The sequence below is a fragment of the Vulpes vulpes genome, chromosome 2, assembly GCF_048418805.1.
Source record: "Vulpes vulpes isolate BD-2025 chromosome 2, VulVul3, whole genome shotgun sequence".
Lineage (NCBI taxonomy): Eukaryota > Metazoa > Chordata > Mammalia > Carnivora > Canidae > Vulpes > Vulpes vulpes.
Genome location: NC_132781.1, coordinates 34,545,190 through 34,569,963, shown reverse-complemented (window position 1 = coordinate 34,569,963; position 24,774 = coordinate 34,545,190). Strand labels below are relative to the sequence as shown.

Sequence of the window (24,774 nt, the reverse complement as noted above, 5' to 3'; positions counted from 1 at the left end):
TTAGGCCATGTTCACTATTCTTGAAACATGTTACTAAAAGTGTCTATTAGGTTATAACTTAATATGAGGCTTACCTGTTGTGATTTATTAGCCTTCATAAAAAACTGGGCATGATACCTAATTACTACAAAGAAGAATTCTAATAATTAGGCCACCATTTTCAGAAGACATTCCATTTAAAAGGTAAAATTTTCAGTCAACAATTTTAGTAAAGAAGTAAACTCAGTTAATTAGGGACTATATTTTAGATGGTACTTGAGAGAAGTTAAATGTTATAGAATACTCTACTAGATTTTTTAATTACAAAGGGCTCTCTCATTCCATTCTTTAAAACTTCTTAGGCTGAAATCATTGCCTCAAGTTTTATTATATAGAATTTAGGGACCTTAATCTCTTTTGTCTGTGTAACAGAGATCAATCAAAATTATTTCTAATTCTAATTATACAATATATTCACTACCCAAAAAAGTGAAAAGCACCCACAATCCCAAAACCCAATGTACGTAACCTTCCAAACAGTTTTTCTATTCATTTTTTAAATGGATGATATGATGATACACTTAAGGAAACACAAGTACCTATTTGGGACATCGATGTTAATGATACAAGTTTCTAAAAGTTCTCCATATAGATCTGTGCAAGATGCAAGAATCCATCTTTGATCATGTGATAAACAGTAGCCCACGAAAAGAACATTGTATTTCTGTCCAGCTTCTCCAAATGTTTCTCCTAGCTCTGTCTGTTTATCCTTCACTGGAGCCAGAATAAAAGGAGGTGTATAAAGTCGAATACACTCTGGTCTCTGTAAAACAAAAAATTAAGGTACTATGGTACTATACAATCATAGAAAAATCTTTATTGAAAATCTCCACCCAATTATAATTAGAAAGTGAGAATTAAACAGAGAATTGCACTTAGTTTTGTATAAAATAAAAAAATGTTTAGTCATTCAATAACTTTGGTCATAGAAAACATACTTACATCAGGACTTTTAAGAGCAGTTTCCATGGCTAAACCTGGACCAAAGCCAGTCAATGTTTTCACATTAGTTGATGTTGGAAGTGGTCGCCGACACTGGGTAAAGGCCGAAAAAGCCAGGGATTTTAAATGCTGGGTATAGATTTGTCTATCTTCGTGTTTCACAGGTTGCAACAGGTACTGACAAGGAACAATCTAAGAATTATAGGCAAATATTATAAAGGTTAAACATTCAAAAATAAAAATAATTGTAGGTCTAAAACTCTAAAAACATTTACTAGAAAACTTAAAAGTTATCAAAATTATATTCTAAAGAATTATACTTTCTTATTATGTAAGTTTTTAAAGAATCAATTTTACTAACAGGTTATGTAAAAACCTTTCAAAATTTTTACACATCAGTTACATAAATATTGCCATTGATTAGTCCTATTATAGTCTACAAAGAAAAAATCTCCGCAAAGAAGTTAGTATCATTTTCTTTTTAAAAATTTTTTTATTTTTTTAAGAGTTATTTACTTTGAAAGAGAGCAAGAGTGCAAGTGCAAGCAGGGGGAGGGGCAAAGGGAGACTGAAAGAAACTCTTTTTTTTTTTTTAATTTTTTTTTTAATTTTTATTTATTTATGATAGTCACAGAGAGATAGAGAGAGGCAGAGACACAGGCAGAGGGAGAAGCAGGCTCCATGCACCGGGAGCCCAACGTGGGATTCGATCCCGGGTCTCCAGGATCGCGCCCTGGGCCAAAGGCAGGCGCCAAACCGCTGCGCCACCCAGGGATCCCGAAACTCTTGATCTTAGAGAGATCAAGAGATCAAGAAGATTCAAGATTCAATCTTCTTGATCAAGAAGATTCCCTGCTGAGCTTGGAGCCCAAATGGGGCCCAACCCCAGGACCCTGAGATCATAACCTGAGCTGAAATCAAGAGTCAGGCACTTAACCAACTGAGCCCTAGGCCCCCATCCCCTTTAAAATGTAGGCTCCATGCCCAGTGTGGAGCCCAAAGCAGGGCTTGAACTCATGACCCTGAGATCAACACCTGAGATAAGATCAAGATTCAGATGCTTAACCAACTGAGCTACCCAGGCACCTCTAATATCATTAATTTCTATTTTTACTTGTAATCTATCTTATTTAGAACTATAGTTTATAAAGATCCATGCTCTAGTCTTCTATTTAAGTTTATGAATTTAAAAACTGGCTCATAAAAATAGCACGAGAAATACGTAATGTACTTAAATGCAGTCTTTTTATTCTCCACTATTATTGTGGTATGATGATAAAGTTTACCTTTTATAAAATCCCTAACAGTTCTATTATAATATCACTTAAAAGTAAAATGTAAAATATATTAAGAATCTGGCTTTTAAAAAAATAAACTTGTAGATTTTTGAAACTTCTGTCTACATCAGACTGTTTTACGTAAATTTAACTTGCAAAAGTTATCATTCTTACCTGCACAGAAACAGTACTCTTAATATGAGGAGGAAGAGTCTGGACCATTTCCAGAAAGCATCGAAGTAGTCCCAAAGTCCATACATTAGAAGAATTAGTGCTCTCATCTTTATTTTCATAGGTAAAAGGATCAATTATATAAACAACAATTGCAGGTGGATAAGTGATTGCATGTGAATCACCATCTGTGGGGATACCCACTTTATCCCGATCCATCGTGCTAAAATTTAAGATAGAAACATACAGTTAGGGGAAAAAATGTTGTACCATACCTTCTTTGAGGTATGGTACCTTTCACAAAGCAAGTTCTTGAAAACCTCTCCCCTTTTTCTGGTGTGGGGTGTCAAGAGAGGTTCTCTGAAAGTTACAGGGCATCTCTTTCTCTCCAAAGAGGAGAGTAAACATTATACACACATTTTCATGGTATACAAACACGCTTACATTAAGAGGTCTTGCATTAAAAAAGGGAATAGAATTTTTAAAACCACAGAATATCCAGAAACACTAGAGAGCATAGTGCTTAAGTCATAAACTAAAACAAAGATAGTTAACTGAGCTGCTAAAAATCACAAAGCACAGCTAAACCAGAAAGATAACAAGTTTTCAGGCTTAATTTTTTTTTTTTTTAAGATTTTATTTATTTATTCATGAGAGACACAGAGAGAAAGAGAGAGAGGCAGAGACACAGGTAGAGGGAGAAGCAGGCTCCATGCAGGGAGCCTGACGGACTCAATCCTGGGCCTCCAGGATCAGGCCTTGGGCTGAAGGCGGCACTAAACTGCTGAGCAACCCAGCTGCCCCTTAGTCAATGTTCTACTACATTTTTAGCCTATTTCATTTCACGGTTCATAACTTTAATAGTGCACAAGCTTCATTCTTTGATAGTGATACAATTTTTTTAAAGGTTTTATTTATTTATTCATGAGAGACACAGGGGGGGGAGGGCAGAGACATAGATAGAGGGAGAAGCAGGCTCCATGCAGGGAACCCGATGTGGGACTCGATCTTCGGACCCCAGGATCACACCCTGAGTCGAAGGCAGACACACTTAACCGCTGAACCACCCAGGCGTCCCGGTGATACAATTTTTTTAAAACCTCAAATCTACTTAGATGTTCAAGATGAATGGATCAATCAGGGTAAATAATAGTTTGTTTTTACTCACATAAAATGAGTTTAACTTTGAGCAAAATGCATCTGGGTAGCTTAAAGATATTAACAAGCTCATGATAACCTAACCAATAAATCAAAAGAGAAGCTCACTCAATACCTTCAAAGGAAAAGAGCTGCAGTCATCATTGCTGTCATTATATATAACTTATGTGTTTGGAAGCACTGCATAAAGCACTTAGTGTACATTATATCCTACTGCTCCCATTTTATAGATAACATGCTCAGAAAAGTCAGACAATTTTCCTAAAGTCACATAGCCAGTAAATGGCAGAGCTGAAGAGTCAGATCTCAGTATGGCTCTTAATAAGATCTGAAAAGACTGTTCAATAGTGACTTCTAAATCACTGGAGTGATTTGCAAAAGACAAAACTACGTAACAGTTATGTCACAGAAAAGATTCAAACATCACAGGATAATTGAACTAAATGGTTTTTAAGGTCTTAACTGTCACACTGAGATTTTAGGATTCTATGTTAAAGACTTTATGAAGAATCTGCACTAAAATTTTAAAGATAATCAACATTACAAAAACTACAATTTCAAGGATAAGACCAAAAAACTCTCTGTGTTCATTCACAAGGATTATCTTCCGCAAAGAATAGTATATTCAAAAGTACCTTTCAGACACATCAGGATGAGGTTGAGCAGGAAGTGAAGATGATTCTCCAGAAATCCCAGCTGTTTGTAGAGCTGATGACTGTTGCCCTCCTAGCTGGCCATTTTGAACTGTATTCCCTTGTGTAGACATGGATCCTGTAGCACTACTGTTCATACTGCCAAAGGGTGGAAATGAGGGTAGTTTATTTGATGATACTCCACTATTTAAGTTGGAGGATGATGAAGATGAAGTTGAAGTTGTGGTCAAAGTTGAATTAGCTGTGGCAACTGAAGAAGACATGGCAACACCTGAAGTCACTGTTATAGTACTGCTTGCTGCAGACGCTAGGGTGGCAGATGGAGTATTAGCATTTCCAGTATTTGTCATCTGAGGTGAAGTAATCAACGACTGACTTGCAGGGGCAACTAAATTTGGCTGGGAAAGTAGAGAGCTGTCCAAAGGCTGGGAAGCAAGATAAGGACCTAAAGATAATAAAAACAGGCAGGATATTTAATTATTTCACTGATTGGTTCTTTTTTTATCCTACTGTGTGAATAATGATGTAGTTGATGCTTTTCGTAATTAGTTGCATGCTAACAGTTGTAGCAGATACAAGCTTTTCATTTCCCCCAGAACTGAAGAAATGGAATTGAAAAAATAAACCAGCATTTTCATAAAAAATAAATGGTTCCCATGGAAGCATAACAAAATTATATTTACTAGACATAATTAATTAAATGAAAATAATATCTAGAAAATTTTCATCAAACCACTGAAACGGTTCCTAAATCGTAAGTTGAATAAATCCTGATTAAACTAAGAGCTAACTAGATATAAAATGGAAAAATCTACCATGGGTTTATTATAGGGATGCCTAATGAGGGTCAATATTTTGGTTCTGTGTTTCTTTGGATTAAGTCTGAAGTCCATTGATAATTAATCCAGTGTTAATTCAAGGGTGTTAAAAGCAAGTCTAAAATAATCATTTTCTTAGTTCCAACAAAGAACTGTTTCTTGCTATTACAGAGAGGTAACTACAAGTTATCTCTGAACTATTAATAATTCAAGAATCTTAATGTTAATAAGCTTAAATAAAAACACAAATTCATCAGATCCTACAGAAGCAAAGCCAATTTTTATACCCCAAATTTCTTATCTGATGGGATTCCTATTTTAGGGATCAGCAAACTTTTTCTGTTGAGAGTCAGTAAATATTTTGGGTTTTCTGGGCCACATCATCTCTGTCTCAACTATTGTTCTGATCTTGTAGCACAAAAGCAGCCACAGACAGTAAGAAATATATGAACAGGGCTGGGTTCCAGTAAAATTTTATTTACAAAAACAACAGATACCTTGAGCTATACTTTGCTACCATTGGTCTTATAAAAGAAATACAAATTTAATACCTAGGTCATATCTGCAGACTTGTGCATAAAGCTTGAGTTTAGAAAATGCTTCATTGTTACCATCAGCTGCCTGAGAAAACCATTCTGCTACCAACTTTTCTGATAGTTTCTTTGATGCAGTAGATCCAACTCTCATGATCCCATCTGTCAACAGTCGAGAAATAGGTCTATGTTGACCTAATCGACAGGACTATAGATATACATAGAAAGCAGAATTAGTGATTTTATTATAGTATTTGAGTATACACTATAAAATAAAGCATTTTAGTTATTTTTTTAAAAGATATATTTCTAAGTAATTTCTAAATCCAACATGGGCTGAACTCACAACCCCGAGGATCAAGAGTTGCACATTCTACCAACTGAGCCAACCAGGTGCCCTAAGCATTTAAGTTATTTATATTAAGATTTATAATTTATTATTAATATTTGGGATAAAAATATCAAATGAAAAGGTACATATTTTTCCTTTTTTTTTTTTTAAGATTTTATTGATTTATTCATGAGAGACACAGAGAGAGAGGCAGAGACATAGGCACAAGAGAAACAGGCTCCATGCAGGGAGCCCGATGTGGGACTTGATGCCAGGACTCCAGGATCGTGCCCTGGGCTGAAGGCAGATGCTCAACTGCTGAGGCACTCAGGCGTCCCTATCTTTTTCTTTTTACATTAGAAATCCATTAAATTTTTTTCAAAATTAAACTATCACTAATGAAATAAAACATCCAGGTTAAGAACCATGTGGTTTGAATAATGAAAACTTGAAGAATACACATATAAGTGAACATAAATATGTACATACATCCAAATCAAGTCAAAATAAAAATTGGTATATAAATATATTATGTAATTGCCAGCTCTCCCTCCAATTCTGTGGGCCCCTGATGTTTGTTACAAGAAGCCCAATATCAAGTTTCTAACACTAAATTTAAAAAAATTAGACAGAGGATTTTTTTTTTTAAAGTACATTCCACACATAATGTGGGGGCCCAAACTCACAATCCTGAGATCAAGAGTGAGACATTCCACTGACTGAGCAGCCAGGCATCCCTGGATAGAGGATTTCTTTACTGTTAAGATTTTCAAAGGCTTAAAAAAGAAAACAACAAACTTTCAAAGGTTTTAATAAACTAGTATGAATAGAAAATCTCTTAAAAAGTAATATAATACATAATATTTTCCCCAAATCTGATTAATTATGGAATTTTTTCCAAAAAGATTTTGCAGAACTAATGTTCCAAGTAACACTCTTTGGAAAATACTTCTTTCTACAAAATACACTACAGATACCTTGTAATTAAGTGGAACACTTATTAGGAACTAAACCAACACAAACTAACAACTCAGACTATAGAAGAAATTAAATTTTAAAGACTGATTTCTAAGCATTTATGGGGAAAGGAAGTATAATGAAGTAAGTTAAGACTTGATGTCCTGTACCACTTAAAATCTGTAATCACTGCACTCAGTGATGAACACAACATGAGAATTATAAGATCAGTCAAGAATTTAAAAGAACAATCAAGAATTTCAGAAATGATACAGATCAAAGAGAAATCTAACACAGGCTTACTTTATGAAAGCAAGGCCTATTGTCAGTACCTGAGGTCCTAGACAATCAGAACTAGAATTTTTTAAGTGTAATTTTTTTCCTGGCTATTTAACAATGCAACTCTTTGTTTCAAAAAAAAAAAAGATGTTTAAAAAAAAAAAAAGATGATCCTAAGTGGCATATATATGCCCTCAATGGTTTTTCCTCAATACAGCAATTTCTACTGTGACCCATGGCACACACACCTAATGAACAGTTTGGGTCAAATGCTGTGAAGAACACCACTGGCTAGCATGAGAACTACACAACCAGTTTCACATCATTATTACCCATCCCAATCAATTCAACTTTCCAGTATATTTCATACATAAACATACAAATTATAGTTTTAAAATGCTACCTCTTTTTATATCTTAAAGATTTTTATTTATTTATTTAAGAGAGAGAGAGAAAGAGTGAGTGAGCATGAGCCAGGGGGAGGGGAAGAGGGAGAATGGAAAAGCAGACTCCCAACTGAATGCTACTCTTATAAAATTTTCTTTAAATTCAATTAATTAACATAATGTTTTATTGGTTTCAGAGGGAGAGGTCATTGGTTCATCAGTCTTATATAACACCCAATGCTCATTACATCACATGCCCACCTTAATGTTCATCACCCAGTTACCCAGTCCCCCTACCGTCCTCCCCTCCGGTGACCCTGTTTTTCCTATGCCATAAGAGACTCAATTATAGGAATGCTACCTCTTTTTAAACACCTACCTCATATATTGCAGTGAGGTCTCTAAAAAAGCTTTTGGCTCCATTTAACAAGGCTTCATTTTCTGGACATAATACAACATAGGCTATATCTCTTTGAGATCCATAGGGTTCCAGCATAAGTCTCTCCCAATAGGGGAGTGCAAATGGAGAAAGCACCAGAAAATCATAATCATAACCCAACAAAAACGTAGGGATTGGCAGTGGTTCAGGGGATTCATCAGTTCCTAAATAAGAAAAACATATTTTAAGAAAAACATTTAAGAAAAGTTATGTGTCTTCCTTTTATTTAAATATCAAAGTTACTGAAATCGTTATTATTAAAAATATTTTATTCAAGACAAAAATATCTAAAGCCAATCAATAATTGAGACTTTTCCACAGTTAGAAATTTGCTAAATGGTCTTTTCTTTTTCTTTTTTTTTAAAGATTTTGTTTATTTATTCATTGACACAGAGAGAGAGAGAGGCAGAGACACAGGCAGAGGGAGAAGCAGGCTCCATGCAGGGAGCCCAATGTGGGACTCCATCCCGGGACTCCATGATCACGCCCCAGGCTGCAGGCGGCACCAAACTGCAGCGCCACCAGGGCTGCCCTGCTAAATGAATGGTCTTAATGGAACATATGACTTATACCTTCACATAGCTGTAAAAAAAAATTAAGTTGAATGAAAAAACTTAGTACAAAAGAAAACATAGGGGAGTTTTATTTTCTATAATTTTGGATTGGAGAAAGACTTTCTAAGCATAACGCAAAATCTCATTTAAAAGCAGATTAATCTGACTATATATATTTTAAAACTTGGCATAAAAAACACTATAAAAAAGCCAAATAATTAACACCAAATTGGGAGAAAGGTTTATAATGCATATGACAAAAAGGTTAATTTCCCAACCATATAAAGGTGACTTATATAAATCCCTAAGAAAATGATCAACAACCTAACAGAAAAATGGGTAAAAGATATGAACAAAATTCACAGAAACAGATATATCTGATATGTAAACAGTGCTCAATCTCTTTAAGAGAAAGCAATTTTAATAGTGAACAATTATAACATTTACTATGTGCTAGGAACTGTTCAAAGATCTTTATACATATTAACTCATTTAATCCTCACAAAAATCATATAAGGCAGATACTAATATGAATCTCATTTTAGAGATGAGAAAGCAGGAATGAAGAAGTTAAACAACTGGGACACCTGAGTGGCTCAGTGGTTGAGCACCTGCCTTTGGCTCAGGTTGTGATCCCAGGTCCTAGGATCGAGTCCCACATTGGGATCCCCGGGGAGTCTGCTTTTCCCTCTGCCTATGTCTCTACCTCTCTCTCTGTATCTTTCATGGATTAATAAAAATTTTTAGTTAAAAAAAAAAAGTTAAGCAACTTATCCAATATCATACAAGAAGTAATAGATATGGAATTAGAGGCCAGGAACTCTACTCTTACAGTCTGTACTATTATATTTCTCAAAGTATAATAAAACAACCATTTCCACCCATTCACTCAGCACCTACTGGCAAGGATTTGGGGAAACAGGCATTTTGCTGATGGGAGTTTAAACTGTTATATAGAGAGTAATTTGGCAGCACTAAAAAAAAAATAATAAAATAAACAAACAAACAAACACACAACAAAAGCATACATCCTTTAAGCCAGGAATGTATGCAATATAGAAAAACAGTTGTGATGATGATGACAGAAACAATATGTCCATAAACACTGGTAAATGGATTGGTAAAATATCACCATACATAAAGAACGATGAAATATGTGAACCCATTAAAAATAAAGGTAGATAGGACAGCCAGCCTGGTGGCTCAGTGGTTTAGCGCCGCCTTCAGCCCAAGGCATGATCCTGGAGACCTGGGATCGAGTCCCACGTCGGGGTCTCTGCATGGAGCCTGCTTCTCCCTCTGCCTGTGTCTCTGCCTCTCTGTGTCTCTCATGAATAAATAATTAAAATCTTTAAAAATAAATAAGTAAATAAATAAAGGTAGATCTATATGTACTGGTCAGTAAGGGGCAGAAGTATGCATGTATGTGTCTACTTTTTTTTTTAATATTTTATTTCTTTACTCATGAGAGACACACAGAGAGAGGCAGAGACATAGTCAGAGAGAAGCAGGCCCCACACAGGGAGCTTGATGTCGGACTCGATCCCAGAACTGGTAGATCACACCCTGAGCTGAAGGCAGACGCCCAACCACTGAACCACCCAGGTGTCTATTTTGGTTTTTTTTAAAATGTAAAAATATAGTTAACCTGCATTCTTCACTGAATGTCAAGTTTTTTTTTAAATGATTATTTAGCCATTAAAAAAAGAAAAGGAAAATATGAGCAAATCTACTACTTCTGTGCATAATGCATTCTAAAACTATGCATGGAAGTCAAAGATTTCAATGTTAAAAACTATTATTCCAAATATAACTTAAAAGCTTCACTTCTACCTTTCAGAGACAATCTTCAAAAGATAATTCAAGTATTTTGAATATTCTTTGCCTTGATAGATGACCATAAATCTTAATAGATATAAAGATTTTATTATATTAAAAAGCTCTTTTTATTTTATAGAGAGAGTAAGCACAGGCAGGGGGTGGGGTAGTGGGAGAGTGAAGCAGGGTCCCAACATGGAGCTTCCATCCCAGGACCCTGGGATCATAACCTGAGCCGAAGACAGACGCTTAACCAACTGAGCCATCCAAGCGCCCCAAGGATTTTAAGTAATCTCTATACCCAATGTGGAGCTTGAACTCACACCCTGAGATCAAGGGCCACATGCTCCAACAACTGAGCCAGCCAGGCACCCCTCTATAGTGTACCATATTAGAGCATGCATTTGCTACTTTTAATACCAGCAAATTTCTGCCTTTTCTTTTTTTTAATGAAGAACTAGCAGTCTTTCATCACTAGTATTATCCCCTCCTTTTTTGCCCCATTCTTCATTCAACTTTGTAAAATGATAATTTACAATGAAAGTAGTATTCATTTAAAAAAATTGACAGTATGATTCTTCTTCATACAAAACCTTAACTGATTAGTCTAATCTGTAAAAATAGATTTAAGTGAAGCTGTTCTTTCTGAAGAAGAGGAGAGCCTAGGAGAGCCTAGTAAAGTGAATGTTGGAAATGTCTGAAGTAATGAAGGCTAAGATTTACCACACTAGTCTTAAGTCAAGTATATGCCATAAAAATATTTAAGGAAAACAAATGTGCTTATTCCAAGTTGGGCACAAAAATGGAAGGCTGATATAAAATCAGTCAACACACATTAATATAAATTACTTACCATAAGAGCCTCGGCCAGCCATTTTATGAAATTGTTGCCAAGTGAGAGGACCTTGAACTCCCCAAGGCCTTACTGTTCTTTTTTTCTGAATAGCATCCTGAAGAACTGGCTGAAGAAATAGGAGCATTCGAAGTATATCCTGTGAACACTGCATACTCACATCTACAACCATTAAAAAAAAAAAACTAAGAATTGTGATTGCCAACACAAAGAAATAAAACTTAATCATAACAAAATACATGAAAGCTCAACTTTCATCAAGATTAAGCATTTGCTTGTGCAAAGAACTATATTAAGTTCTATTTCAAATAGTCTGTAGAAATGGTTCTTTTGGGGCAGCCTGGGTGGCTCAGCGGTTTAGCACAGCCTTCAGCCCAGGGCCTGATCCTGGGGTCCCAGGATCGAGTCCTGCGTCGGGCTCCCTGTGTGGAGCCTGCTTCTCCCTCTGCCTGTGTCTCTGTCTCACTCTCTCTCTCTCTCTCATTAATGAATAAATAAAAAAATCTAAAAAAAAAAAAAAAGAAAAAGAAAAAGAAAAAGAAATGGTTCTTTTAGATACTTACCTAGAACAGACATAATGTTATAACTCTTCTCCATAAAAATCATTCATTAGCTCACTAGCCAATCTGTAATTTTTTTTTAAATTTATTTATTCATGAGAGACACAGAGGGAGGCAGAGACACAGGCACAGAGAGAAGCAGACTCCTATGGGGAGCCTGATGTGGCACTGGATCCCAGGCCCCAGAATCATGACCTAAGCCAAAGACAGACGCTCAACCACTGGACCATCCAGGCGCCTCAATTTATAAATTAATCAAATTATTTCTTTTTTTTTTGCATTTGTTTTTATTGTTTTTGGTGCCTGTATTTTCCCAGAAAGAACTCTACCTCATATTGAAATGAGTTATAAACTGTGTACTTTAATAACCACCACTATGGTAAAATGATCAGATAGATAAGACTGGTTACATTGATTAAAGTTTAATTTGGGAAAAACAGACTGTAAACAATGCTGAAATACAGAACTTATACAGTAACGAACTTACTTGTACTATAAAAAGTGTTATAATATCCATAAATATTTTATATATCTAGACTTACAGATTTATAGATATTATGACTTGTATTTCTGACCAACTATCAAAATGAATATGAAAGATACTGCTCTTAAATGTCAAATGGCTTTAAAAAAAAAAATCACTAAATGTTACTGATATAATTAATCTGCACCCCCAGTTCATTCAGTTGTACCATTAAACATGTTTGAGCACTTGTACATTAAATTATTCAACTTTAATTATTATCATTGCCTAATTTGTTATTTCTGGCTTTCAATCCCTAGACCTAAATAATGTACAGAATTATAAGTAATTTAATTTCAGATATATTGCTTAGTAACTATTATGTTTAAATAAACTACTACTGTAGGGTCGCCTGTGTGGCTCAGCTGGTTGGGCATCTGACTCTTGATTTCGGCCCAGGTCATGATCTCAGGGTTGTGGTATCAAGCCTCAGGCTGGGCTCCACACTGGGCATGGGGCCTGCTTAAGATTCTCTCTTTCCCTCTCATTCTGCCCCTCCCTAAAAAAATACATAATAAATAATAGAATATATAGTCATTTAAGTAACAACAGAGTTATCAGAAATGGACTAAGGACTTACACACTGGTAAATCAAAGTAAGTTACAAAACTATCTATATGGGCAGCCCAGGTGACTCAGCAGTTTAGCGCCGCGTTCAGCCCAGGGTGTGATCCTGGAGACCTGGGATTGAGTCCCACGTTGGGCTCCCTGCATGGAGCCTGATTCTCCCTCTGCCTGTGTCTCTGCCTCTTTCTCTCATGAATAAATAAATAAAATCTTAAAAAAAAAATAAACTGAATTCATAATCAAAATCTTCCCACAAAAAACACTGTCTATAGAAGATGGTTTACACAAATAGTATAAAATACAATTATATGTATTCATATCTAAATATTCACATAAAATGAAGTCTACAAAAAGTTGCTATTGATAAAGTTGTTTATCATAGTCATATGGGAACCTTTTGAAGACATATATGCTGAGGTATCCTAAGAAATTCTGTCCTGGGTTTAGCTCAGAAATTTTTATTTCGATTTTAATTCAGAAAGATTCTCAAATACTTTTTCATTCTTTTAGAAAACATTTTTATTGAAAACCTACCATGGGCCAGGAATTATGCTAGCTGTGGGGAACACTGTGTAAATAAATTTTTATTCACGTCTTGAAGGGTCTTTATAATCTTGTGGGCAAGAGTGCCATGGAAAAGAAATATAACTGTATATAATGACAGGTGCTAGGTCTCTATTAAAACTGAAACCTGATACATAAAAAAAAAAAAAAAAAAAAAAACCTGAAACCTGATTGGAAACAATGATAACAAGGTTATATAAATGGGGATGCCTGGGTAGCTCAATTGATTAAGAGTCTGCCTTTGGCTAAGGTCATGATCCAGGGATCAAGCCCTATGAATGGCTCCCTGCTCAGTGGGGAGTCTGCTTCTCTCTGCCAATCTCCCTCACTCATGCTCTGTCAAGTAAATAAATATAATCTTTAAAAAAAAAAGGTTACAAATGATTTTTAAGAATGATCATGAAGGACAGACACATAGATCAGTAGAACAGAACTGAACATCCAGAAATCTCTTATTTTTGGTTAATTTATTTTTGACAGGGTGTCAAGACAATTTAATGGAAGATAATCTTTTTAACAAGTGGTTCTAAGACTGTTGGATATCCACATGTAAAAGCTTATACCTATTAACACAAAAATTAGTTTGGAATGGATTATATACCTAAATATAAGTGCTCTAACTATAAAACTCCTAGAAGAAACACAGTAATAATTCATGACTTAGGGTTAGGAAAAGCCTTTTTAGATATGACACCAAAAGCACAAGCAACAAGAAAGTAAGTATGCGAAGTTCATTAAAATTAAAGACTATTCTGCCTCAAAGGATACCATCAAGAAAGTAAAAAGACAACCCAGAGAATGGAAAATATTTGCAAATCATGTATCTGATGAGAGACTTGTATCCAGAACATATAAAGAACTTACAATTCAATGATGAAAACAAAAAAGTCTCATTAAAAAATGCTACAAAAGCTCTGAAAAGACATTTCTCCAAAGATATACAAATGGGTAATAAGCACATGAAGAGTCATTAAGGAAATGCAAATCAAAACCACAATGAGATGATACTTCACACTCACTATGATGACTATAATCAAAAAGACAATATGACAAGTGTTAATGATGTGGAGAAAGCAGAACCCTCACACATTGCTGGTGGGAATCTACAATGGTAGGGCTGCTTTGGAAAACAGTCTGGCAATTCCTCAAAAGGTAAAAGAGATCTAGGACCCAGTAAGTACACCCACGAGTAATAAAAACATATGTTCACATAAAAACTTGTACACAAATGTTCACACCAGCATTATTCTTAATAGCCAAGGAGTGGAAACAACCCAAACATCCATCAACAGATGAATGGATAAAGTGTGGTATACCCAATACAAGAGAATATCATTTGTCAATAAAAAGCAATTAAGTACTAATGCATGCTACATGGATAAACTTTGAGAACACTATGCTAAGTAAAAGAAACCAATCATATGGTGTATGATTCTACTTATGTGAAATGTCCAAAACAATCTATATAGAGAGAATGTAGTTGACTGGCATTGAGGGGGAGGGTTTGGAGGGAACTAGGTAGTAAATTCTACTGGGTATGGATGATACCCAGTAGTGGGTGACGGTGATGAAATGTTCTAAAACCAACAGTGGTGATGGGTATATAACTCTGTGAATACAGGCATATCTTGCTTTGTTGTTTCACAATTTCTTACAGGTTGATAGTTTCTGGCAACCACGTAACAAACAGGTCTATTGGTGTCATTTTCCCAATACCATCTGCTTACTTCGTCTCTCTGTCACACTTGGGTAATTCTCCCAATATTTCAGGTTTTTTTATTATTACTATATATGTTGCAGTGATCTTTGATGTCGCTATTAGTGATCTTTGATGTCGCTATTAGAAATTTTGGAGGAAATTTTGGAGGACCCCACGAACCATGCACATATATATAAGATGGCATATTTGATAAATGCTGACTGCTCCAGAATTGGCTGTTTATCTCTCTCCCTCTCCTTGGGCCTCTTTATTCCCTGAGACACAACAATATTGAAATTAGACCAGTTAATAACCTTGCAAGGCCTCTAAGTGTCAGGTGAATGGAAGAGTTGTACATTAAATCAAAAGCTAGAAATGATTAAGCTTAGTGAGGAAGGCATGTTGAAGGCCCACAGAGGCTGAAAGCTAAGTTGCACCAAATAGCCAAGTTGTGAATGCAAAAGAAAAGTTCTCAAAGAAAATTAAAAGTGCTACTCCAGTGAACACGCAAATGAGATGAAAAGTCAAAGGTTTTGCCAATATGGAGAAAGTTTTAGTGGTCTGGATAGAACACATTTTCTTAAGCCAAAACCTAATCCAGAGCAAGACCCTAACTCTTTTCAATTCTGTGAGGGCTGAGAGAGGTGAGGAAACTGCAGAAGGAAAATCGGAAGCTAGCAGAGGTTGGTTCATAAAGTTTAAACAATAAAGCTGTTGAAGAAGAATGGTCTTAGAGTGCTGTAATGGTATGAATGGGCAGAAATTTGGGCAATTTTTACTTCTATTTCTCTGCACTGTCGGGATTCATTCCTTTCAGCAAGTATGTATTTTTTCATAACTAGAACAAAGCTTTCCCTATCATGAAAAAAATAAACATTACCATTAAAATACACAAACTATAGCTTTTACATTTGTAATTTCTTCAAAATTTTAAAACACCTTGGACATCTACTATTTGCCAGGCACTGTTTTAAGTACTGGGGTATATCAACAAACAAAACACAAAAACCCTAGCATGTACACAGAACTTGCACTGGGGAAATTTAATGGAGAGACAATTAATCAACAAACTAACACAGTATGTTAGAAGGTAATACAAACACTATAGAAAAAAGCAAAAGGAGGAGGATGGAGAACATGAAGAGGAGTTTCTAATTTTATACTAAGAAAATGACATCTGAGAAGATTTTGATTTTTTTACATTAGGTTCCATGCCCAGCATGAAGTCCAACATGAGACTTGAACTCACGACCCCGATATCAAGACCTGACCTGAGATCAAGTCAGATGCTTAACCACCTGAGCCACCCAGGTACCCTGACATCTGAGAAGATTTAAAGGAGACAAAAGATGGTTTACCCTTGTAAACACACGAGGGAAAGGTATCCCAGACAGGGGAAACAATTAGGGCAAAGGCCTAATGTAGGACCTTTTCTTTAATGAGACTGCTGTAGTTTAACGAAGTACTCCAATATTATCCAATATTACAGTATTTTTTTAAAAAAATATTTCATTTATTTATTTGAGAGAGAGCGAGCTTGTGCAAACACAAACAAGGAAGAGGAGCAGAGGAAGAGGGAGAAGCTGACTCCCTGCTGAGTAGAGAGCCCTATCTGAATCCCAGGACCATGAGATCATGACTAAAGCCAAAGGCAGACACTTAACTGACTGAGCTACCCAGGTGCCTTTTGAATTACTTTTTAAAAAAATATCTATTTAAGTAATTTGCACCCAACCAGGGACTTGAATTCATGACCCCAAGACCAAGAGTGGAGTGCTCTTACAACCGATCTAAGCAGGCACCTCTGTTTAGAATTATTTTTTTAAAAAAGATTTTATTTACTTATTTATGACAGGGGGGTGGGGTGGGCAGAGGGAGAAGTAGGCTCCGTGCAGGGAGCCCGATGTGGGACTTGATCCCGGGTCTCCAGGATCACACCCCGGGCTGAAGGTGGCGCTAAACCGCTGGGCCACCAGGGCTGCCCTGTTTTGAATTATTTTAACACAAGTTGTTAGGATGAAATTTATCTCTATGGCTGTAAAGTTTCATATTTACATCAATGTTTATTGTTACACAAAACACGCTGAGGCTTCATATTTTCTTTCTGGCAAATAAGTTGGTCCTTTTAAAAATTTTTTATCAAGGTAAAACTGGCATAAACATTAGTTTCAGGTGTACAATGTAATGATTTAATATTTGTATATATTGCAAAATGACCACCACAGTAAGTCCAGTTAACATCCATCACCATACATAGTTACATATTTTTTCTTGTGATAAAAACTTTCAAGATGAGTTGGATCTTAAAAACAAATAATAGAAATAGAGTACCACTAAGGCTATTGCTTCTGCTATTACTACTAACTGCTAATACCTGAGTTCTTAGTTTGTGCCAGGCACTACTCTCTGTGTTACATAGAACACTGATCCTCCTCTCAAGCCTATTTGGGACAAATACTATTATTGACACAATTTAAGAAAATTGAGGCACAGAGAGATTAAATAACTTGCCCATGGTCACAGTATATAGTGATAAAGCAGTATTTCAAACTCAAGCAGTCGGCCTCCACAACATATATTCTTAACTACTACCCATGTTTGAAACAATCTTGCCTTTTGAACACCTATGACATTCATTTATACCTTTTTCTTTTTTAACTTGGTGCTTGAGTTTAAGTAGTTCAATGCATCATCAAACTACGTCATGAACAAAATATTAACCATTGGTCCAAGTACTGCCCTCCTATACCACAAATTTTCTTTAATAATAATATTATGAACAACTACGATCTCATAGATCAAGAGCTAGAACATCACCAGAACAATCTTATTAGTGCTTCTCCCTGTTCTATCCTTCCCTCAGCTTTTGAAAATTACCACTATCTTAATTTCATGAGCATCTACGAAATATTTAGTTTTACTTGTTTTAAAGCTTTACAAAAAGGTAACTTTACCATTTATAATCTTCTAGGACTTGTTCCCACACTCCTTCCCCTCAATACTAAGATTCATTTGTTTGTTATATATAGTTTTATTCATGTTCGAACTATACAACATTCTATCTGTACTACCGTAATTATTTATCTATTCTCCTGTCAATGGGCATTTAGGGTATTTTTCTTTCTTTCAACCCTGCATTATACTTTTGGTTCTCTGAGTAGTACCTAAACAATTTAAAGGTAGGGGATATTGCTTTGCACATGTCAAAAAAAAAAAAATTACAGAATTAGTGAATGACACATGGACCAAAGAAAAGTTATTATATGGCACACATCACCTTAGAAAAGATCTTTACCAAAAACCACATTTTCAAGGAGGCTAATTTTCTGTACAATAACCAAAAGTTAGAAAAGGTAATCGTATACTGAGATATCTTTTTAAAAGTATTAGGTTGTTTGTGCCTGAAAGAAAAATATCTAGTTGATTATTTTAATAATTGAAGCTTTTATTAATTCAGTACTTACTATGTTCCAAGCACTGTAATAAGCACTTAATATGGATTAGCTCATTATATCTTTTTTTTTTTTTTTTAAAGATTTTATTTATTCATGAGAGACACAGAAAGAGAGAGGCAGAGACAGGCAGAGGGAGAAGCAGGCTCCATACAGGGAGCCTGACGTGAGACTCGATCCCGGGTCTCCAGGATCACACTCTGGGCTCCAGGCGGCGCTAAACCGCTGCGCCACCAGGGCTGCCCCTCATTAGATCTTTAGAACTCCATGTAAAGTATCCAACATTGTAACTGTATAACATTATTTGACACTGATGACCATTTTCTCCTTCAACCATTTCCCATACTTGGCTTCTAGAGCACCATACTCTCTGGGTTTTCCTCTCACCTCCTTGTTTCCTATCCTGGATCCTCCCTTTCTTCTCTACCTCTAAACATCAGTTGTATCCTTGGACTTCTCTCTAGTCATTCTCTAGGTTGTTTGATCTAACTCCCCAGATTTTTTTTTAACTCCCCAGATTTTAATATTGAAAATTTCCAAAAAGAAAAAAAATGTTTTTAAAGATTTTATTTCTTTATTTGATGGAGAGAGCAGGAGAACACAAGCAGGGGTAAGGCAGAGGGAGAGGGAGAAGCCAGCTCTCCATGGAGCAGAGAGCCCAATGAAGGGCTCAATCCCATCCTGGTATCATGACCTACCACTGAAGGCCGACACTTAACTGACTGAGTCACCCAAGGCACCCGACGAGAAAGCTTTAATCTACAACTCCAACCACTCCCCTGAATTAATTAAGATTTTATTTATTTATTCATGAGAGATACAGAGAGAGAGAGAGAGAGAGAGAGAGAGAGAGCGCACACGCAGCAGAGACACAGGCAGAGGGAGAAGCAGGCTTCACGCAGGGAGCCTGGGTCTCCAGGATCAAGCCCTGGGCTGAAGGCGGCGCTAAACTACTGAGCCACCCGGGCTGCCCCACTCCTCTGAATTTAAAACTTGTATCTCCAAATGTGCACTTGAACTCCTACCCCAATGTTTCCCTCCTCTATAATTAGACCCATCATTCACTTTGCTGCTCAAGCTATCCTTGATTCCTCATCTTCTCTTGTATCAGCAAATCTTGTAGGTTCTATTTCCCAAATATACCTAGAACCTACTACTCATATTTCTATTGCTAAAGGCAGACACTTAACTGACAGAGATACCTAGGTGCCCCAATCTTGTCCTTTTCCACACCTTTCCCCCTCCTTTTTCTTCAAAGCATTTGTCACTATCTAACATTATATAATTACTTCTCTTTTTTTGTTTACGTCTTCCCCACTAAATTATAGGCTCAAATAGGGCAGGAAGTATGTTTGCTTCATTTAATGCCGTACTTTATAAAGGAACAGTGTGTAGCACATATCAGGCGCTCAGTAAATATTTAATGAGTGAAAGAATGTTGAATAAAGCAGACAACTAGTAATTTTCTGCTAATTAACATCTGCAAAGTGCCTTTTATACTCCTACATAAGGACATAATTACAGACTTACAATAACCATACTTTTATTGGTGAAATTAAACTAAACTGCTAGGAAATTCTCCCTTTAACAATGTCATTCAAAAGGAGTTTTAAGTCTAAATTTAAATTCTCTATTAGCTACTTGGAAAACTGCCTTTAGTACTATTTCCTAAGAAAAACAATCCAAAAAAGACACAAAGAAACAAAAAACAAAAAACAAAACAAAACAAAACAAAAAACCCAGAAATTTAAAACAGTCATACAACTAAGGGAAAGTAAACAGGAAAATTATTCCATTAGGATACTTACCATTTCTTTTGGACCAGGGATGTAGGCATGAACTTTTCACAAGTGCTTCATCAACTTTTCCACCTGACATGTTATCCATGAATTGACGCCCATGTTCTAATGCAAGGTAGCAGTCATTGCAACAGTCCCGCTCTTCAACACGTACCCAATTACTAATTACACCAATTCTAGGAAAAGGGTCTTGGTCTGCTGCTCCGAAGGGTGAAAATAAATTAGTGCACTGATCTTGTAGCAATAATATCAATTCATCTGGGAATTTTTCAGATTCCTTTAATCCTCCATTAACATGTTCAGCAGAAGTAGCCCTGAGAGCTTCAAAACGTTTTTCTGCTTCTTTGCCACATTCTGTGTTGCGTCCTATGATATCTAGTTCATCTTCAAGAAATAATCCTGAATTGTTTCCAAATTTTCTATTCATGACAGCACTGAAGCCACAGGTACACCTATACTGTGCTTCCTGCATTGGATCTGGAATGTAAACTCCAACATCGGCACCCTTGATATTCATATTGCAGACACAGATACAGCAACTATCAAAGTTACAGTCTTTAAACAAATTCATAACTGATTCTGAAAGAATGAGATTTACATAAAGACTGTGTGCTTCAGGGATGGAGGGAACAGTTGCAGGTTCAACAGAATTAAGGGGTCTGCATGTGGATGGGGTGGAAGCTGGTGAATACAAGTCTGAATTTTCATATTTGACTGAACCTTGAGCACTAGCAGGTCCACCAGCTCGGGGAGTCCTTGGAGTCCTTGGAGTCCTTGGAGTCGGAAACCTAGGTGTAGATGGAGAAGGAAGAATTCCTGCTCCACTGTTACTAGGAGGGGCGCTGCTCGGAGGCATCCCAAAAGAAGTATGAGTTTGAGGTGTGTAAGCAGGACCATATTCTTGATCAATAGTACTTCCATCACTACTATCACAAAGATAAAAGAAAATCAAGCACATAGAGGAACATATTAGTAATATGAAATAGAACTAAAAATGTCCCAGTATTTTTCAGTAACGCTGAAAATTATGAAAACACAATTAATGCAAAAATTACAAGTATAGTTAAAGTATATTTCTGGTTAATACATCCACTCTAGGTGACCACTGTGGTCCAACCAACCAGTTCCAAAACTGTAAATAAAATCTGTTTACACTTATTCAAACCTAGGCATCCACATTTACTATCTATACTTCTTGTACAACAAATAACCATGTTTCATTGATCCTAAGAGGTCACTGTTGAAAAAAAAGAAATACCTGATTTTAGAGATGTTTACATGCAATAAGGGACAATGGTAATCTTAAGATGCTGCCAATTATAACCCAAATTTCAGAGAGATTAAAATATGAAAAGTGTGTGATATGGCAAATACACAAATGGGATTTAGAATTTTACAGCAAAATAAAAGATGCTTCTGAAGTCAACCCCTCCTAAAAAGTGAGGCAAATAATCAAGGCATAATGGTCTTAAGTTTTCCAACACTTTATCCATACTCAACTAATAACATTATATTTATTGATCAAAAGCCACTTTTAGAATTAAAAAAAACTAGTATCTTTTTTTTTAAGTACTAGCAAAGTAGGTACTTCTATAAAAAAAATTAAAGCTATATAAGCACACCTACACTATACCAATAACATAAATCTAAAGCATACCCCTCTTTGATGAATGGCACAGCAGGCCCTGAAGGAAGCAATTCCAATTTTCCAACAGTCCAACTCTGACGGTAAATACACTCTTCTGGCAACTTGATAGGAGGCAGACATTGGCTTGGTAGACTTTTTAGAGGTGCAAACATGGAACATCCCACCAGAACTTGACAATTTTCAGGCTTATAGACATAAGAAAAATCCTACAATGCAAAGACCATGACATTCAGCATCTTATCTTCCAAGGGAAAAAAAGGCCAAACTAATTCTAGCCTTTTCCCCCTCTCTTCAAACAAAACAATAAAATGTAAATATAATTCTATTTCTTTTCTTTTCTTTTTTTTTTTTTTTTTTTTTTTAAGTACGCTCCGTGTTCCATATGGGGCTTCAACTCACGACCGGAAACCACGGGTCACATGCTCTATTGACTGAGCCAGCCAGGTGCCTCAATGTAATTCTATTCTTAAATGCATTCTATTTTAATTCTAGTTAATTAACATACAGTGCTATATTAGTTTCAGGTGTGTTAATATAGTGATTCAGTAATCCTGTACATTATCCAGTGCTCATCACCAATGCACTCCTTAACAATCTTCATCACCTATTTCATTGATCCCCTACTAACTTCCCCTCTGGTAACCAACCATCAGTTTATCTTTATAGTCAAGTGTTTCTTGGTTTCTCTTTTTTTTTTTTTTTGCTCATTTCCTTTGTTTGTTATATGTCACATACGAAATTTCTTTCTCTGATGTATTTTGTATTTTGCTTGGCATTATACTCTCTAGCTCCATCTATATCATTGCAAATGGCAAGATTTCATTTTTTATGGCTGAATAATATTCCTCTCTGTGTACATACATCTTCTTTATCCATTCATAAGCTCAACATCATTCATCGTCAGGGATAGGCAAATCAAAACAACGAGAGAGGTGCCTGCCTGGCTCAGTTGGTAGAATGTAACTCCTGATCTCAGGATCTTGAGTTTGAGCCCCATGTAGGGATGGAGCTAACTTAAAGTAAACAAACAAACAAACAAACAAACAAACAACTACAGTAAGATCACCTCACACTTGTAAGAATTGCTAAAATGAAAAACACAAGAAACAATAGGTGTTGGTGGAGAAAAGGGAACCCTCTTGCACTGCTAGGAGGAATGCAAACTGGTGCAGCCACTGTGGAAAACAGTGAAGGTTCCTTAAAAAGTTAAAAAATAGAACTACCCTAAATTTCAATAATTGCACTACTGGGTATGTACTCAAAAACTACAAAAACACTAATTCAAAGGAATAGATGCACCCCTACATTTAAAGCAGCATTATTTACAATAGCCAAATTATGGAAGCAGACTATATGTTCTTAACTACATTCTTAATAGTGTCACCACTAGTCTTCAAATCTGGTAACTACAAAATGAGAATCACTAGGAATAGATTTTTTAAAATACAGCAACAAACTCAATCTATAAGAAAATATTGGAAGGGGTGCCTGGGTGGCTCAGTTGGTTGGGTGTCTGACCCTTGATTTTGGCACAGGTCATGATCTTAAGAGTTGTGAGATCCACACTGGGTGTGGAGCCTGCTTAAGATCCTCTCTCTCCCTATTCCTCTACCTCTCCTTTTCCCCTTCTCTTAAAACAAAAAAAAAAAAAAAAGGAAATGAATTGTTTTTCTAGAAAAATAAAATACTTACTTTAATTTCAGAAGGTTTTGGGCTACAGAATCCTTCATCAACCTCAATTTTGAACTGTGTTCCCATACTCGAACTATTTCCTTCTAGAACAGTTCCTCCAGGTGTTATATCCATACTACCATATTCTTTATTACTCATATTCATTGGAGAAAATCCCATAATATGTTGTTCCAACGATGGTGGTGTAGGATACATTTTATGAAGATCTGCAGTGCCTATAGTTAATAAAACACACATTTTAACATAAGACTAAAAAGAAGTTAATCTGTGTGTACAAGTAAGGGGTGGGGAATTTTATTCAGATTAAAAATTTATAGATTTATCTGGAGATTTGGGAAGCTTACTTATGCAAGATAACGGGTCTAGATTTCCTGTCTTTGATTCCTTACTGCTGGATTTATCATCTGTTCCATTTGCTGACTTTTTAGATCCAGGCTGTTAACAAAAACAAAACACATTATTTACCTGAAATTTAAAGTTCAAGGTGATCCAAGATGGTAATCATTAAGATATAACTTAAAGGTCAAAACAAAACCATTTATCAAATATGTTATTCTGGTTGTACTAGAGCCAAATAATAGGTATTAGATACAATTTGTGAAGATGTAAAATACTTTTTCGGCAATCAGTGAAACAGATTATTTATCTGATAATCCTGCAAATTAACAGAGGGAAAAGTTCTTCCAAAAAACATGACCAACACTTTCAGGACACACAGAAGCAAAAATAACCAATCATTTAAAGCCTATAAAAATTAAAAAAAAAAAAAAAAAAAAAAAAAAAAGAGGAAACCTGCAATAAGAAGGATTTGTAGTATCAGAACTACTTCTTAGTAAAAGATACTCAAAAAGCATCTGTCCCCTTAAATAAAACACATTAAAGTTTCCTATATAATCAATCACCCCTCTGAATTCTAATTTAATTTACAATTTTACCGTATTTAATAACCTCCTCACTCTTACAAAAATGCTACAACATGTAAAGCAAAGCACAAACTTCAGAAAGATCTCATATGAAAAACAAGATACCTAACTAAAAATCAGTTTTAATACATTGAACAAA

The 24,774-nt window shown here is 35.7% G+C and overlaps 1 protein-coding gene across 2 annotated transcripts in view; it reads right to left on the bottom strand.

The window, feature by feature from the left end:
- Positions 1-24,774, bottom strand: part of MED13 (mediator complex subunit 13) — a 103,687-nt gene that overhangs the window by 14,398 nt on the left and 64,515 nt on the right. Inside the window, exons 13-23 of one of the 2 annotated variants that reach the window (XM_072747627.1) lie at positions 24,057-24,147; positions 23,713-23,927; positions 22,030-22,226; positions 20,382-21,298; positions 11,209-11,370; positions 7,924-8,147; positions 5,610-5,799; positions 4,223-4,685; positions 2,433-2,652; positions 982-1,173; positions 579-802 (exon numbers count right to left, since the gene is read on the bottom strand). In XM_072747627.1, coding sequence (XP_072603728.1) covers positions 579-802; positions 982-1,173; positions 2,433-2,652; positions 4,223-4,685; positions 5,610-5,799; positions 7,924-8,147; positions 11,209-11,370; positions 20,382-21,298; positions 22,030-22,226; positions 23,713-23,927; positions 24,057-24,147 — 3,095 coding nt within the window. The remainder of the gene's footprint in view (positions 1-578; positions 803-981; positions 1,174-2,432; positions 2,653-4,222; positions 4,686-5,609; positions 5,800-7,923; positions 8,148-11,208; positions 11,371-20,381; positions 21,299-22,029; positions 22,227-23,712; positions 23,928-24,056; positions 24,148-24,774) is intronic. The other variant, XM_072747628.1, reaches the window with a different exon arrangement.